Source organism: Apium graveolens, chromosome 10 (assembly GCF_009905375.1).
Source record: "Apium graveolens cultivar Ventura chromosome 10, ASM990537v1, whole genome shotgun sequence".
In the NCBI taxonomy this organism is placed as follows: Eukaryota; Viridiplantae; Streptophyta; class Magnoliopsida; order Apiales; family Apiaceae; genus Apium; species Apium graveolens.
The window spans coordinates 115,537,036-115,555,399 of NC_133656.1; the positions used below are offsets into that span (position 1 = coordinate 115,537,036).

At 35.2% G+C, this 18,364-nt stretch overlaps 1 protein-coding gene across 1 annotated transcript; it reads left to right on the plus strand.

Moving 5' to 3' along the window:
• Positions 1-897: 897 nt before the first annotated feature.
• Positions 898-8,688, plus strand: LOC141689801 (rab GTPase-activating protein 22-like). The gene is made up of 5 exons (XM_074494196.1): positions 898-1,204; positions 4,810-4,945; positions 5,024-5,073; positions 6,032-6,085; positions 6,828-8,688. The coding sequence occupies exons 1-5, from the start codon at positions 993-995 to the stop codon at positions 8,335-8,337; spliced, it is 1,962 nt and encodes a 653-aa protein (XP_074350297.1). The 5' UTR covers positions 898-992; the 3' UTR covers positions 8,338-8,688.
• The last annotated feature ends 9,676 nt before the right edge of the window (positions 8,689-18,364 follow it).

An 18,364-nucleotide genomic window follows, 5' to 3' on the forward strand; every position in this document is an offset into this window, starting at 1 on the left:
ATATCATGCGAATAATAATAATAATACCATCAATATTCCTAAAAAAATTATACTAATGAACTTGGATAAACAAAATAATAAATTTTATTTATCGAGGATAAAAAAATACATTATACAATTGATTCAGACTAACACAAAACTAAAATAAAAATACAATTCGACCAACAAAAATAAAATCATATATACTAATTATTCAGCCTATTACAAAATTATCTTATTGACCCAGACTTTAAAAAAATTAAAATTAAACTAAAAATAATTAGTTTGATTTGGTTGGTGTATTGAACATCGAGTTAAAATAAAATAATGTAAACCACTGATCCGTGATAAATCAAATTAATATTAAACTAAGTATAATTCGTATCCTATTGATTTGAACTAAAAAATCAAATTTTAGTTAAAACATAATATTATTTTTTTAGAAATATACATAGAATTATCAATTAAACTATATCGTTCAATCAGTAATATTGTCTTTTTCAAATATCTTTTATAGAATTATAGTTAATCAATTACGTAATCATCATGCCAAAATAATATTTTTTAAGATCCCAACATAATGTAGACATTATATTTTTACCCTCAATAAAATAGTAATTTCGTTATGATAACATTTCCCCCTTACCAAGATATCACTTTAAATAAGTTTAAATATTCTAAAAAGTTATGAACATACACGTCTACTAATATAATTATTATAAAATTATATTATTTAAAATTTTATATGAACAAAATTAAGAATTGAATTCAATTTTTTTTAAAAAAATATATAATATTAAAAAAAAAATTGTACAATGAGTGCATCGCAGACATTGATTTTAAGCTAGTAATATTAAAAACAGGTAAGTTGTATAAAAGTTGTATAAAATTTCACCGGAGAAAGTGTTTCGTTTGATAGCCTAATGGGGGTAAAATCGTCAAGTAAAATCCTCTCTCTCTAAACACTCTCTCCACTTTCTCTCTATCTACACAACTATTCTCATTTACAAGCAATGCTCTCTCTCTTCTTCACCACCGGCGCTGACGCTGTTAAACACCTAACCATCTACAAACTCACCTCTAAATTCATCGACTTCCTCGCCGTCGCCGGCGTCGGAGCTTCCGGAATGTGGACGGACTCTTCTAACCCCAACGCCACTGTAGTCGTCGCCGTCACTGCCGTCGCCGGAATCGCCATCGCCGCCGCTGTTCTCTACTCTAGTAGGTAAAAACTTCTATTCTTACACTACATGTACATATATACACAGTATAAACCCTATATTTTGAGATAATTTAGTAATTAGTAAGTATAGATTAATGAAAGGACTACAGCGAAGTAAAACTTTGTCGAAATCATCTTCGTCTTCGGTATTACCTTCGTCGTGGAATCAATTGAGATCACTTTTTGTTGTAGTTGCTTCGTCCTCACCTGCTTCAATTTCTTCTCTTGATCGGTGAGTTTATTGTGCTCTTTCGGTTTTGTCTAGTAATACACTGATTTAGCTCAAATTCAGTTAGTGTTCGATGTTTTAGTTCGGATCTCAGTTCGTTACTGCTTTCATTTTTTCGAGTTCGGAAGCTTACAGTCGTGGAAGAATTTAAGAAATTTTAGTAGTCCTTTTGATATCGGTTAATCAGAAGACAAAATTAAGAACACCTTGTGTGTATGTATGTGTTTATTTAGTGTTTATTTAAGTTATGTTTTTGTTCATTTCGGTTAGTTTTGAGTTGTTTAATAGTAGTATTTAGTCGGTTGATGTTGTCTGTGTTTGGATGCTTCTAACTTGGTTATCTGTTTGTTTCTTTTTTGTTTCTTTGATGCTTTAATTTAGACAGTATGAGATGCATATGCTCATGATAACCTTACTTTGATCGCCATTGTGGTCTATATACGTAGGTCAGTAGGGGTTACTCGAACAATTCGAGTTGTACCGAATTTTGTTCAAACCATTAATTATGCATCATTCTATATTAATGTTCATTGAAAAAGATCCAGATGATACAACACACACTGTAGGATGATGTAGATTGGCCCAATCCATTGTGAAAGGTTTTTGAATTAGCTTAAAACTGCATACTTGTCCGTTGGAATCCGTCCAGTCTCTTGCATTCCCTGTTTTGTTATTCACCAGAACACAAGTAGGGAAAGGCTGGGAGTATCGGACAGTACAGAATATATTGGATTGCACTAGAAGATGAACAATAGTGAAAGCTCAGATCAAGGAGGAGTGTACCTTCTATTTAACATTTCATTGCATTTTACTTTTCCCATAATAATTCGCTATTGTCCTAGGCATCCCTCCAGTGTCGGTTCCTTGGCTCACATTCTATATTACGTTTTCCGGATAAATGAGAAACTCTTTTTTATCATAATTGTTGTAATTCCTACACCCTAAAGACAAAGCTTTCCTAGTTGGGTGGAAGAAGAGGGAGGTTTGTATGAATTCGGTGAAATGAACAGGATTAGAGGTGGAGAAGTAATATAGGAGTGAGTGAAAAAGATGATAAGAGTGTAAAGTTATTTTAGGAACTACGAAGGTTTGAAGTTTGAACATTTCTTCCTTCCAACTTCATACCAATCCTTCAAACCAAATAGAACACTGATGTTTTGTAGATTTCCTATTGTTTTTGTTAATTTAGTTCCATATTCTATTTCACATTTCCATATTCATCGCAAGCTTGACCAGCTTCTTCAAACCCTCCGTCATCTTCCTCATGCTCTCTATATCAACATCCCATCACATTAATCTAATTGGCCTGTTGTTTCTTTCTTTTCCTTAACATGTACTACTACTTGAAAATTTTCCTTTCTATTTTATTTTTATATACAATATGCATTTCTTAAGACATGTTAAAAAAATATTTAAATGCTCAGAGCATTATATTGCATTAATCTTTGCCTAAACGTAGAGGCCTAATCCTTAGTGGGAACGAGTATATTATAAAGGGCCACTTAGTTTAGCACAAGGTTACTTGTTCTAGATTTTCTTGTAGAATAAGTATGACGTGGTATAGTTGTACTTGTATTTTCCACTTAGGCTAATGGCAAAACATGTGAATTTCCTGAAAAGAACTTGAGAAATATATGGAATATAGAAGTTGATGAAGAAGATACTTAACAGTTTCAAGAAGATACTTGAAAGTTTTCAAACTCTCCGGTGAGAAGTGAGAAATAAGAGAACCACCCATTTTGTATCTAGAATCAGAAACTTCTGTTTCCTAATTTACCGTATACAGATTTCAGGCATCACTATAGGTACCCAAACAATGTCATCGAGGAGATTTGGTTGAAGATTGAGAAGATGTCATAGAAATGGGTTGTGACTTGTGAGAAGAACATGGAGATAAACATAGGACAAAGATGTCCCCTGATGTTAAAGGCTAACAGAGAAACAAGTAACACATGCAACTGCTTTACTTCACCTCTATCATGTCCAAGGACTAAACTACTTAACATATAATCAATCATTTTTTCTACCGCAACACTGTACAATGAGTAGAAGTGAAATGTGAAAACACCAAATGTAAGTGTTTTGTGCATTTATTCCACTATGTGTTACTGCAGTTTATTATTTTTATTTATTATTATTATTATTACTATTATTACTATTATTATTATTATTATTATTAGTATTTATTTATTTTGTATTCTAAGTAGTCCAAATTGTAATTAAGTCAAAAATGTTGATTGTTTGTACTATAGTGACTGTACAAATTGTTGAAAAGTATGTTTTTAATTGATAGCTAGCTGCCAAAAATAAATGAAAATGTTATTCACTAGAACTATAGAGTTATTGATGAATACTTCTTTTCTTTGGTTTGGCCTTTGTGACCACTACATAATCTGGGGGATTGCTTAGACTTTAATTCTGTGCATCTTTCGTATAAAAAAATTACATGCTTTCATCTGAAAACAAATTCTTGGTGTACAATCGTTGCGATTAATGAGCCATTGAGCCCTGATACCATGTCAAAAGCTGTAGCCTGTAGGCATCTAAAGGTGTGGAAAACTTAGGTCAGTTGGTTTTAATGGGCCAATTGAAATGTTTCATTCATTCATTTTTTAGTTTTACGTACAGCAAGTGAATATTATGTTGTCATGTTCAGTGACACGAGCTAATAGTTTTCCAATCTCAATTTCACCGAATGATCTAAATTCATTAACCCTGAAAAGGTTGAGTGCACTGTGCATTCATTTGCAAATTATCGGTTATATGAGGGCCCCATTTCTGCATTAAAAAAAACTACAAGGGTGATATTACTAGATGATTGCTGAATTATGTAGCTAATTCTCTAGGATAGAATAGGGATTGCCATGTCAGATATATGCTTTATTAGATGTGATTAACAAAATTTTTAGGACTCTAGGAATTCTTGATCTCGTTCTGCTCACTTGTGAGTCAATTGTCATTGTTTCATTGATGATGCGTGAAGCTGCTATGATATATAGATGAAGGATTATCAACGTCGCTTATGATTTAGTGATCCAATTCACTTGCAGATAAAAATAAATATTGATTCTTCCTCATGCACAGAAAAATTATTACAAATTACCATCAATATATAAGGAAGATTAAATTTGTTCAGGAAGGCGTGAACTCTCAGCATATATATTCAATACGTGATACTATGTGCACCCTATCATTTGTTGTGCACTCTTACTTAGTACTATTAATATGTACAACAAGATACAATATTTAATGAAAAGCATTTAATTCTTGCCTATAAAATTTACAAAGTTACCTGATTATTAAGTACCTGTGAATCATTTGATAAATGTAATTTGATTGCTTAAACTGCTTATTAAGTGCGCCTATTGTACAATATCAGGGGTCATCTGAAATCTCCATGGTCTCGTTCAAAAAGAAAACCTGCCCTTTCACCTGAGCAGTGGAGACTTCTGTTTACACCGGATGGGAAATTTCAATGTGGTGGAGCTAGGTTTTTAAAAAAAGTCCGGAGTGGGGTAAGTCCATCTTTTATTTGTAAATTCTCTCTTATATTTGTATTTTTGCACTAATGTCTCAAACGAATTGTCATGTAGGGTGTTGATCCTAGTATCAGGGCAGAGGTCTGGCCGTTCCTGCTTGGGGTGTAAGCACAATTATCTTTATCCTTTTTGCAAACCTGGAACTGTTAACAAGCTACAAAATATGCATTCAAGTTGGCTTTAACAAATCAGATCAACTCTCAGCATCAAAATAAGCCCAAATAGTTTCAAATGCACTTGTTAACAAACTTCATGATTTGCAGTTGTTTGCTTCAATGTCCGATATTATGTGCCTGATGTCTTAAGTCTTAAATTCCTCAAATCTTTTTAAAAGTTCGATATATCATATTGTTCCAGTGAATTAGTATATTCTACATCTTGGGGTAGGTCAGAAGAGGAGTTTTTATATATCACCTCCAGTATTTGAGAACCTTCAGCTCCTCATAGGTGACTACTTTGTTACAATTCTCGATTACATTAAAAGGCTTTAAGTTTCTTAATGTACTCAAGTTTCTCCTTCCAAAAACTCAGCAAAGAGTTTCTTGCTAAACCTCTTGTGTGTCTGTACCTCCTATCCTCTAATAACTTCGTTAAAAACAAGTTAATATAACTATATAAGAACTGCTGGGTCCTAACTCCTAAGGATGTGTACTTAGAAAAGTATCTGAAACTGGACTCTCCTATTTTTATCATTTCTAAGAATATGTACCACCCTGTGGTGACCAATACATGCAGAAGAGAAGTCTGTATAACTTTTGATGAATTTTTTTTTGAACTCATTCATTCAACCTTCTGCATATGTTTATGCTTTTAGAGAGAGGCAGTACAGTGTTAGGCTAAAGTCATGTGCGTCAGGATGCTTCTATGTCTCAACATGTTCATTCTCCTAGTAAAACAGATTTTTTTTCTTTTTTATTTGTTTTTTTAATTTAAATCTTTGTTGCTAGAGTGCATTAGTTACCATATATGATTTTTTTTATATTAGAAAAGCTAAAAGAGAAAAGTCAAATTTTTTGCATTGATCAATAAGCTGCTGATTCTGTTATTTTTCTTCCCTTGCAGCTACGAATTGAATAGTTCTGAAGAAGAAAGACATAAATTAAGAACTGAGAAGAGGTCAGCCTTCCAACTTCATTACATCGTTATCCCAACTTTGTTTATTAATTTGAATACAGATTTCGACCCTATCATACCGGTCTATCCATTCTTTAGTACATTATATTGTTACTAAAAGTTATACATTCTATGCTGCATAGTTTTGACATTGAGCATTGAAAGAGGTATAATATTTACCAAATTCAGTAATGGTATTAATCCATTGAAGTAGATACTCAAGGCAGTTGTAAGCATTAACCTTACCATCAAAAGCGTACAGTTACGAGTTTTTTTGCTTGTTGCTTTCCTTTTCATCTGCGCAAGTCAAGCATTGGTTGTATAGATTAAGGTTATGTTTGTTTATCCGGATTAGAATTATAGGACCATTTCCAATTTGGTCTCATTTTACCACAGTTCATTCTTTGAAACAATTACATATGCTAAATCTTATCATTTAAAGTTTTTTTTTTGGGAGGAGGGGAGGCTATCTTCTTGGTAGTAATTTAACAATAGTCCCCCTTCACGAACTAAGAGACCATGAATCAAAATTATTTTAAGGGATTATATATAATAAATTCAGAGCAAATTGATAATAATCTTGGGATCATATTCCTGGTAAAGTCATAGACTAATTGTTGGAAAGTCATGGGTTCAACAACAGCTTAAGTGTTTATCTTTTTTATTTTTTTGTAACCACTGGATTCATGTTCATAATTTCTGTCCTTTCTTTATAAAATTGGATTGAGATTTCGTTTTGTTGCAGAAAGGCATATGAAAAACTAAGGAGACGATGTCGCCGACTTTTGAGGTCCAAAAACAGTTTGAAGGCGCACGGTAGTGGAATCAACAAGATTGCAGATGATGTGAATCATAGTCTAGCCATAGATTCTGCTGCTGACATTGAAGAAGACAGAAGTAGCAGGGAATCTCCATGTAGCAAGGAGATGAAACCTTCTGCCGAATATTCAGATGACCTCTCAAGTACCTTGCTGGAAATGGATGAGAATTATAGCCAATCCTCAGATTCTGCTGCTAAAATTAGAGAAGACAGGGGTAGCTGGGAATCTCCATGTAACAAGGAGATAAAACTTTCTGCTGAAAACTCAGATGACCTCTCAAGTACCTTGCTGGATAAGGATGATGATCATAGTCATGCCATAAATTCTGCTTGTAACGCTGAAGAAGACAGAAGTAGCAGGGAATCTCTATGTAGCAAGGAGATGAAATCGTCTGCTGAAGACTCAGATGACCTCAGTGCCTTGCTGGAAAAGGATGCTGGTTCAGCAAGACTCACTGTTGTTGAAACTTATGAGACGGAGTCATCAGACTCAGACTTGTACTCCTCTCTTGAAGTGAGTCAAAATTTTACCGCAACAGAGAGCACCGAGGAGAAAGGTCCTGAAGTTAAATCCAATGCAAATTCTTCCAAAACTGAAAGCCCATCAAAATCGACGAAAAAAGAAGATTTTACAACTTGGCAGCGCATCATCCGTCTAGATGCAATTCGTGCTAATGGAGAATGGGTAGCATATGCCCCAGCACAGGCTGCAGTGCCAGCTGAAAGGGCACAGAAATCTGCTGAGGCTGTTGAGTTGAAGGACTATGATCACCTGGAGCCATGCATGATCTTTCATGCTGCTCGGCTAGTCGCAATTCTGGAAGCATATGCAGTGTATGACCCTGAAATCGGCTACTGCCAGGGTATGAGTGATTTACTTTCACCAATAATAACAGTGATGGAAGAAGACCCTGATGCTTTCTGGTGTTTTGTTGGATTTATGAAGAAGGCTCGACATAATTTCAGGCTCGATGAGGTGGGGATCAGGCGGCAGCTGAATAGGGTTTCTACGATTATCAAATGCAAAGATTCTCATCTTTTTAAACACTTGGAGAAGCTTGAAGCAGAGGATTGCTTTTTTGTGTATAGGATGGTGGTGGTTCTCTTCAGAAGGGAATTGACTTTTGAGCAAACAATATGCCTCTGGGAGGTGATGTGGGCAGATCAGGCAGCAATCAGGGCCGGTATCAGGAAGTCCGCATGGAGCAGAATAAGGCATTCAGCCCCGCCAACTGAGGATTTGTTGCTTTATGCTATTGCAGCGTCTGTACTGCAGAGAAGGAAGCTAATCATAGAGAAATACAGTAGCATGGACGAGATAATTAGGGAGTGCAATAGCATGGCAGGGCATCTTGATGTATGGAAGCTCTTAGATGATGCACACAACTTAGTGCTCAGTCTCCATGACAAGGTAGAAACTCCAGTTGATGGCTGAATATTGAAATCTGCGTACATGGACTCAACACAAGCATATATGCTATTTTTGTATCTGGGTTTGTTGTACCAGTTCTGAGGAAATGCATACCTGAGAAGTGCAATGCACTAAAGTATGAGAATTTATCGAGTCTACACCGCATTGCACCTTTGGCTTGCCAGGTTTATGGGTATTACATAATGTAAATACTGAAAAAGATTAAAATGCTAGTATGGTAATATTCCCGACATTCAGAGATATCAATTTACTGTGATAGGGTGACCCCCGTCCTATGAAACTTCGTGTTTCTGGATACTTGTATTGCGTATAGGCACATCCAAAATAGACAATAATATAGTTATTTGTCACACATACTGTAGAAGGGGGTTGAATACAGTGTTTAGCACAATCAAATCGAATTAAAGAACATAAGTAACAAAAAACATACTTTATTAAACTCTGTTACAATATGGAACTGTTCTCTCTCAGTGATGAATAGATTATCACGAGAACTACTAGAGTTACAATGAATATTATTCTCGATAATGATAACACAAATAGTGTGAATCCTATGTCTGTGTTTATATACTACACAGTTACAAGATAATCGATAATTGATATGGATATAATTCTGCTTCCTAAAATATATCAACTAGTTATCTAATCTTCCAAATATTCTATTCTTCCTTTTTCATAGAATTCTTTCTTCATACATATTTCTTTATGTCTTAGTCTCGATCTTCTTTCCTTTCAATCAGCCGCCTTCCTTATCTGAAAGTCTACTTAAGTCCTGATATTATCTCCTGATAACTTAAGTTCTGACAACTTAAATTCTGACTTCAGTATAAGTGCTGATTTCTAGTTAAGTACTGATTTGTCCTGTTTAAGTAAGATCTGAAAACTAAACACAAGTCATATTAGACATGACATTATCAAATATATCTAACAATCTCCCCCAACTTGTAAATTAGCATAATATACAAGTTTAACAGATATTTGATGATGTCAAAAACATTAAGTACAAATGCATGAGAATTTGACTAGATAACTACAACTTACAGTCCTTAAAGCTTTACCATCTTTAACTTCTGATAACAACTTCAGTCTGTATACACATCAGAATTTGAGCAGTTGTAGATCTTGACTTGGCTTTAATTACTGATCTCTTTGATGTCAGGAGTTGTTCTGAGATAGTTCTTTAACAAACATCTCTCAGCATATTTAAGTTCATCAATCATCCTCCTTTTAGCATTCTTCAATTCAACTGTATCTTCACCAATTTGAAAGATAACAGCCCTGAGATCATTTATTCTAGCTTTTCTTATGTCCTGATCTAGTCTGATCAAATATGCCTTGTCAGACTCAAGATTGAATTCCACAGCCTTATAACCCATAAAAGTAGTTATAATCTTAGCAGAGTTAGGCTTCATCTCGACAATATCACCTTTGTGATCTCTGTACTTGGGACAGTATGTCCTGTCAGACTTTACAGAATAAAGCTTCTTCTGTCTCTGAATTTGAGTCTTCAAATAATTTGCAGCACTTTCTGTTAATCTGTTCTTCACTTGAAGTAGGAATAGAACATGTTCTAGTTCCTCATAATACTTCAGTGGTATAACATTCTGCCTAATGTAGTATACCCTTCCATCTGTCATGAAATATAACAAGATGTTTTCTTTCAAGAATGTATGGTAAACCATCTGTACAGATTCAAGTTGATTCAATCTTTCAGGAGTTGCTCCAACACCTAGTTCACTTAAGGAAGTTGGATCATTGGTTGTGTTCTCTACTCTTCTTTCATCATCACTACCCAATCCAGATTTATCTCTTACTTCCTTTCCTGTAACAACTCTTACTTCAAAACCACTTGCTGCAGTCTTCAAAGGTTGAGTTTGTTTGGCTTTGGTGAATCCTGGTAGGAGTAACTTTGAAGGTTTAACATGAGCAATGTCAGAGGTTTCCTTTAACTTATCTTCTGATATCAAGCCAACTTGAGCTATGTCAGAGGTTGCTTGCTTCAGTGTCATATCAGAACTTACTATATCTTGACTCTGAACAATTTGAGCCATGTCAGAGGTTGTTTGAGAAATCTTCTTTGAAATCAGAGTAAGATTAGCATCTTCATCAGATATTTCTTCATCCATAGCAGGCACATAAATCTTTACAGGTTCACCAACTTTTTCTTTGCCCTTGGACCTTGGATCTATCTCCATTTGTGATTTGGCCTTAGTTGCCTCAGGATTTATCCTTTCTATTATCACAATGCCTTTAGCCTTAGGAATTTTCTTTTCAACATCAGAAGCTTCAGATTTGGAGTTGACTTTTTCTAACTTAAGTCTAGCTTCTTCTTCCTTTAGACTCTCAAAGTCCATTCCTGGATTTTCTTTCAGAAATAACTGTCTTGAAATCTCCTCATCAAGTTTCAGATGTTCATCAGAACTTATCCTTTTACCAGTATCAGAAGTTATTCTTCTCCCAGTATCAGAACTTGTTCTTTGACTTGTAGTTCCAGTTCTACTTGATGAAAGACCTTTACCTTGACCATGACCTCCACCCAATCCAGAGTTTCCCTGGTCATCTTTTTCATCATCCTTTCCCTTCAGTGTCTTGATATGTTTGCATTTGGACTTAATTACTTTCTCCCCCTTTTTGGCATCAGCAGGTAAAAGAAGAGAGACAAGCAAATTTCACTGAGGATTGGATCTCATTGAGTTGATTTTGATGAGAAGCTTGATTCTTCAAAATTTCATCAATCTGAGACTATTGCTTCTCTTGGGTTTTCTCAATGTAGGCAATTCTGTCAAAGGTAGGCTTGAAAAATCTGTTCTTTTCAAGTTTCAGATTCATATCTTGCTGGATCAAGTTTTCTTGAATTTATTCACCTTGTCATGAGTTATTGAGTGTTGTCCTTGAAAGTGTCTTGTACTCAATGCAGTAACTCTCAGTTGTGTTTTGAAATCATCATGTATTAGCATTTTATCAGCTTTTACAAGATGCTCAGCAAGAATCTTTTCAGAGGGAACAAAACTAACTGAGTTCCATTCTTTAGTCCACTCCTTTCCTTTAGGAGTTTCACTCCAAGGTACTGGTGCTTCCCCTGTAACAAACTTCTTGACTAAATCAGCTTTATTAACAGTTTGTTGAGGTGCATGTCCTGATGGACCAGCTGCATCAGCATCTAAATTGGCAACAGCTTCACCAGTAACTTCATCATTAGCAGCATCAGAACTTATAGAATCAGCATCATCACCTTCCTCTGATAAAAGAATAGTATGAGTGGCTATTGAGGCTTCAACATTATCCTCTAAGTGCTGATCTCCAACTAAGTTCTGATCAACAACCATATTCTGATGCTCACCTAACATCTAATCTTCAGTATCTAGATGCAGAGAGGGTGTTGTAGGCAATTCTGGATTGAAATCAACATCAAGAAGTGGTGTTGTTGGTGGAGTGATTTGAGTAGGTGGAGCTTCTAAGTACAAAACCTGAGGCACTTCGATTATCACATTAAATAGGAATTTTAGAAAATTCTAACCCATAATCCAGTAACTGATTCTTCATCCAAAGAATCTGTGCACAACAGCTTCCTGCAGCAATGTATTCTGCTTCTACAGTTGATGTGGAAATTGACTTATGTTTCTTGCTAAACCAAGAAACTAATATGCCTCCAAGAAATTGGCAGCTTCCACTTGTGCTTTTCCTGTCAATTTTGCATCCTACAAAATCTGCATCTGAGTAACCTATTAGCTTAAAGTCTGATTCTCTAGGATACCACAATCCCAGATCAGCTGTACCCTTAAGGTATTTAAAAATTCTTTTCACAGCTGTTAAGTGAGGTTCTCTTGGATCTGCTTGAAATCTTGCACAAAGACAAGTAGCATACATGATATCAGGTCTACTTGCAGTAAGATAGAGTAGTGAGCCAATCATACCTCTGTAATCAGTAATATCTACTGATGTACCAGTATCCTTATCCAATTTTGTTGCAGTGGCCATGGGAGTGGATGCACGTGAACAATCTTGCATTCCAAATTTCTTCAGCAAATTTCTGGTGTACTTGGATTGACAAATAAAAGTGCCTTCTTCATTCTGCTTGACTTGAATGCCCAGAAAATAGCTAAGTTCCCTCATCATACTCATTTGATATCTTGACTGCATCAGTTTGGCAAACTTCTTGCAAAGTCTGTCATTTATGGAACCAAAAATGATATCATAAACATATATTTGCACCAAAAGTAAGTCCTTTCCATGGTTGAGATAGAACAGTGTTTTGTCAATAGTTCCTCTGTTAAATCCACTTTCCAGAAGAAACTGAACTAAAGTCTCATACCATGCTCTTGGAGCTTGCTTAAGACCATAAAGTGTTTTATCAAGCCTGTAGACATGATTTGGAAGTTTGAAATCTACAAAGCCTGGAGGTTGTTCAACATATACTTCCTCTTTCAATTCTCCATTGAGAAAAACACTTTTCACATCCATTTGAAAGACTGTAAACTTTTTGTGAGCAGCATAAGCCAAAAATATCCTTATGGCTTCCAATCTAGCAACTGGTGCAAATATTTCATCATAATTAATTCCCTCCTGTTGAGAATATCCTTTTGCAACCAGCCTTGCTTTATTCCTTGTAATTATGCCATCACTATCAGTTTTTTTTCTGAACACCCACTTTGTACCAACAACATATCTGTTCTTTGGTCTTGGCACTAGGGTCCAGACTTTATTTCTTTCAAATTCATTTAACTCTTCCTGTATTGCTTGCACCCAATCAACATCTTGAAGAGCTTCTTCCACTTTCTTTGGTTCAGTCTGAGAAAGAAAAGAATTATAGAGATATTCATTTGAAGTAGTTGTTCTAGTTCTGACACCTGCATCAGGATTTCCAATAATTAAGTCAGGTGTATGTGATTTAGTCCACTTCCTTGCAGATTGAAGGTTTTCTCTAGAACTGGATGCTCCCCCATGATCCACGCTGTCTTCATCAACATTTTCTGATGCTCCCCCTGAAATTATGCTCTCTGAGTTGGATCCTTCATTATTTAAGTTTCCAGAATTATCAGAACTTGGCTCATCAGAACTTGATGAATCAGAACTTGAAGAGCCAGTTGTTGGTTCTGATGCTTCTTGAGATGTGGTTGTATCTTCAGTATGCTCCCCCTGCACAGGTGCATCTTCCTTTGGCGTAATCACCACAGTTTCAATAATATCAGAGTTTAATCCATCAGAGTTTGCAGTATCAGGATTTAGACTGTCAGCATTTACAGTATCAGAATTTAAAACTTCATTTTCAAATCTCAGCTGATCATGATCATTGAAATCTTCAAGTCCAGTAATCTTCTTATCATCAAAAGAGACATTGATAGATTTCATGACTACCCTTGTTCTTAAATTGTAGACTCTGAAGGCTTTTGTGGAAAGTGGATATCCAACAAAAATTCCTTCATTAGCTTTTAGATCAAATTTGGATAGATGTTCAGGATGAGTCTTAAGAATAAAACACTTGCATCCAAATACATGAAAATATTTCAGATTTGGCTTCTTTTTCTTCACCATCTCATATGGTGTCTTTCCATGCTTGTTAATGAATGTTGCATTCTGAGTAAAACAAGCAGTCTGCACAGCTTCAGCCCAAAAATTGGTTGGTAGCTTTGCTTCATCAAGCATAGTTCGTGCAGCTTCAATAAGAGTTCTATTCTTTCTTTCAACAACTCCATTTTGCTGTGGACTTCCAGGAGCAGAAAATTCCTGCTTGATTCCATGGTCTTTGCAAAACTCTTCCATGATCAAATTCTTGAACTCAGTGCCATTATCACTTCTTATGATATTCACAGAATCTTTGACCAATTTATCCAGTTGCTTGACATGATCAATCAAAATAGATGCAGTTTCACTTTTTCTGTGCAAGAAATACACCCATGTGTATCTGGTGAACTCATCCACTATGACCATAGCATATTTCTTCTTTACAATAGACATGACATTCACTGGACCAAATAGATCAACATGTAGTAGGTGATAAGGCTCAAGAATTGATGATTCAGTCTTGCTCTTGAATGAAGATTTTCTTTGTTTTGCCTTCTGACATGAATCACAAAGGCCATCAGAAGCAAATACTGATTTTGGCAGTCCTCTCATAAGATCTTTCTTGACTAGTTCATTTATATTATTGAAATTTAAATGAGAGAGTTTCTTGTGCCAATTCCAGCTTTCTTCAATTGATGCTCTACTCAACTGAAAGATTGCAGAACCATCAGTACTTGTTGAAAGCTTGGATTCATAAATGTTACCATGCCTGTATCCTTTCAGAACAACTTTTCCTGTAGATTTGCTTACAACTTCACAGTGTTCTTCAAAGAAATCCACATGATGACCTCTGTCACAGATTTGACTAACACTGAGCAGATTGTGTTTAAGTCCTGAGACCAGAGCTACTTTCTCAATGATGACATTCCCAAGATTAATATTTCCATATCCCAGAGTTTTTCCCATATTGCCATCTCCATAAGAAACATCTGGGCCAGCTTTCACCACAAAGTCTGATAACAGGGCTTTATTTCCAGTCATATGTCCTGAGCATCCACTGTCCAGAACTAGGATGTTTTTCCTGTTGCCCTGCAATCACAAAGACCACTAATGATTAGTTTTAAGGACCCAGACTTGCTTGGATCCTTTGGCCTTATTAAGTTTGTTAACATTTGCAGTGGATTTAGCATCAGAGTTTATGTTAACAGTTTTCTTATCAACATTTACACTATCAGACTTTGCATCAGAACTTATACTAGAAGGAACAATGCTAACTTACTTTAAAAAAGATTTTATTTGATAATAATCATAGTACAAACTATGATATTCCTTACAAGTATAAATGGAATGCCATAAACTACCACAATGAAAACAAGGATTTTGTGGCCTATATCTAACAGACTGACTCTTAACTCCTAACTTTGAAGGTAAGGAGTTTATGTTCTTATTCTTCCTGCAAAAAGAAGTCAGATAGTTAGAATTTCCACAGTTATGACATGTTTTTCTAGGAGCATTAGGAACAGGCTTATAATCATTGCTTTTATTTACACCTTCCTTTCCATTCCTATTTTTCCTAGGTGACTTTACCTTTTTTATATTCTTAACATCTTTCAGCTTGTACTTAAACTGCTTCTTAGTCATTAAGCCAATGTTAACTTCAGTTGGCTTTTCCTGTTTTAGTTTGTCAGAAGTTAATTCCTCTTTAACTTTTGATTTCTCAGTATCAGACTTTACAGCTACAAACTTAACAGATTTTACCTTTTCTTTTGTTTAACAACTATAGGCTCAATTTCTACAGTTCCTTTATCATTCTTATCATGTCCATAACCTAAGCCTTCTTTCTAGTTTCCACTACTTAACAAATTCTGAGTTGTTCTACCAGAGTTAGTCCAAGTCCTGATAATCTCTCTTTCCTTTTCTAACTCAGATTTTAGAGATTGATTCATTTTAAGTACTTCATCCCTAACATAGAAAGCATCATCTCTATCTTTCTGAGTTTGATGGAACATGACTAACTCTTTTTCTAAATAATCATTTCTCTTTTTATAAGCAAGATTTTCAGAAGTTAATCTTTCACATATTAAAGTTTGATCTCTATAACTAATAAACATGGTTTTAAGATATCTTCTCAACTCATTAATATCATCAGTATGAAAGGCATAAGTAGTTTGAGGTACCTTTAACTCAGCAGCATCAGAACTGCTATCAGCATTTGCCATCAAGGCATAGTTCTCCTCACTTTCAGAATCTGAAGTGTCTGTCCAACTTTTCTTCTTTGTGACAAGAGCCTTACCTTTGTCACTCTTCACTTTCTTGCAATCAGGAGATATGTGGCCTTTCTCACCACAGTTATAGCATTTGACATTTTTGTAATCTCCTCTGTCAGACTTTTCTCCTTTGCCTTCAGATTTTCTGAAACTCTTCTTATCAGAACTTGCACCTTTCCTGAAAAACTTCTTTCCCTTTCTGAATTTCCTGTATGCAATCATTGTGATTCCTTTCACCATAAGAGCACACAGCTTCATCATCTCCTCATCAGCATCCATCTCAGGTAAGCTTTCAGTTTCTGAGTCATCATCACTATCAGAACTTGATGATTCAGTATCAGACTTTGTGATGAGAGCTTTTCCCTTGCCTTTCTTTGAGATAACTACTTTGGAGGATTCCTCCTCAGCCTTATGAGCAACTGTCCTTGACTTTCCTCCTTTTCATTTGCTTCTTTGTTCCATCTCAAGTTCATGAGTCTTGAGCATCCCATAAATTTCATCAAGAGTTGTTTCTTCAAGATTATAGTTGTCTCTTATAGTTGTGGTCTTCAAATCCAAATTTCAGGAAGAGCTAACATGAATTTAAGATTTGAATCTTCAAGATCATATTCCTTATCAACTAGTGACAAATCATTCAAGAGTTTGACAAATCTGTCATATAAAACAGTTAATGATTCATCAGACTTTGAGTCAAAGTGTTCATACTCTTGAGTGAGTATTGTCTTCCTGTTCTTCTTAGTTGAATCAGTTCCCTGGCATCTTGTCTCCAAGGCTTCCCATATCTCCTTTGCAGTCTTACAGTTAATTACCCTGTTTGATATTACATTATCAATGACACTATGCAGCAAGTGTCGTACCTTAGCATCCTTAGAAATTGAAGAGATATCTTTAGCAGTGTAATCACTCTTCTCCTTTGGTACAGATTTTGCTGGTTCACCTGCAACTGCAACAGCGAGTTTGGTTGGCTTGTGTGATCCTTCATTGATCCTGTCAAGATTTTCTGGATCTGTAGCTTCCAGAAATATAGACATCCTCACCTTCCATATGTGATATTCAGATGGTTTCAGTATGGGAACTCTAATAGTCTCATATCGATTATGGATTTGAGTCTTTGGAGGTTCTTCAATTTTGGTGGACTTGGTTGGAGTTTCTGCTTCAGACATTATTAATTTTGGATCTTAAACTGTTTGTGTGTTAACAGAAGGCTCTGATACCACTTGTTAGGTCACACACACACACACTGTAGAAGGGGGTTGAATACAGTGTTTAGCGCAATCAAATCGAATTAATGAACACAAGTAACAGAAAACAAACTTTATTAAACTCTGTTACAATATGGAACTGTCCTCTCTCAGTGATGAACAAATTATCACGAGAGCTGCTAGGGTTACAATGAATATTATTCTCGATAATGATAACACATATAGTGTAAAACCTATGTCTGTGTTTATATACTACACAGTTACAAGATAATCGCTAATTGATATGGAATATAATTCTGCTTCCTAAAGTATATCAACTAGTTATCTTTTTTTCCAAGTATTCTATTCTTCATAGAATTCCTTCTTCATGCATATTTCATTCTGTCTTAGTCTCGATCTTCTTTCCTTTCAATCAGCCGCCTTCCTTATCTGAAAGTCTCCTTAAGTCTTGATATTATCTCCTGATAAATATCTCCTGATAACTTAAGTCCTGACAACTTAAGTTCTGACTTCAGTATAAGTGCTGATTTCCAGTTAAGTACTGATTTGTCCTGTTTAAGTAAGATCTGAAAACTAAACACAAATCATATTAGACATGACATTATCAAATATATCTAACATATAGGATGACTGGATTTGATAATACCAGTTTTATAACGAACATAATGCATCAATCATCATGATGACTGTAACCCAACCTGCAAAACCCCACCAACATAACAGGATGGGAACTGTGAAGTGAATGTAGTTTAATGGGTGCCCTTACAGAGTAGACAAGTATGTTACCAATACCATGTTGAAATATTGTGTAAACTTCCTGAAGTTCCTATCAGTATTGAGAAGATAATTATTCCATAGGTTCATGCATTAGAAATTTAATGTATCTGCATTTAATATAAGTACTATGAATCTATCTAGGCTCTTGTATCTAGACTAATCTTTTATTATAATCTGCTATTCTTCTCCATCTATATAATGTAATCTGTGTATTAGTGTAAGATAAGATTTCAGAAATAAGAATATTTCATAAGTAATCTCCCTTCTATTCTAAGTTAAACA

Bases quoted from the DNA above. Each gene is read 5' to 3' on its own strand.
- LOC141689801 (XM_074494196.1), top strand. From the start codon at position 993: ATGCTCTCTCTCTTCTTCACCACCGGCGCTGACGCTGTTAAACACCTA. The intron at 1,205-4,809 runs GTAAAAACTTCT...GTACAATATCAG, and splicing joins GCTGTTCTCTACTCTAGTAG to GGGTCATCTGAAATCTCCAT. The intron at 6,086-6,827 runs GTCAGCCTTCCA...GTTTTGTTGCAG, and splicing joins AAATTAAGAACTGAGAAGAG to AAAGGCATATGAAAAACTAA.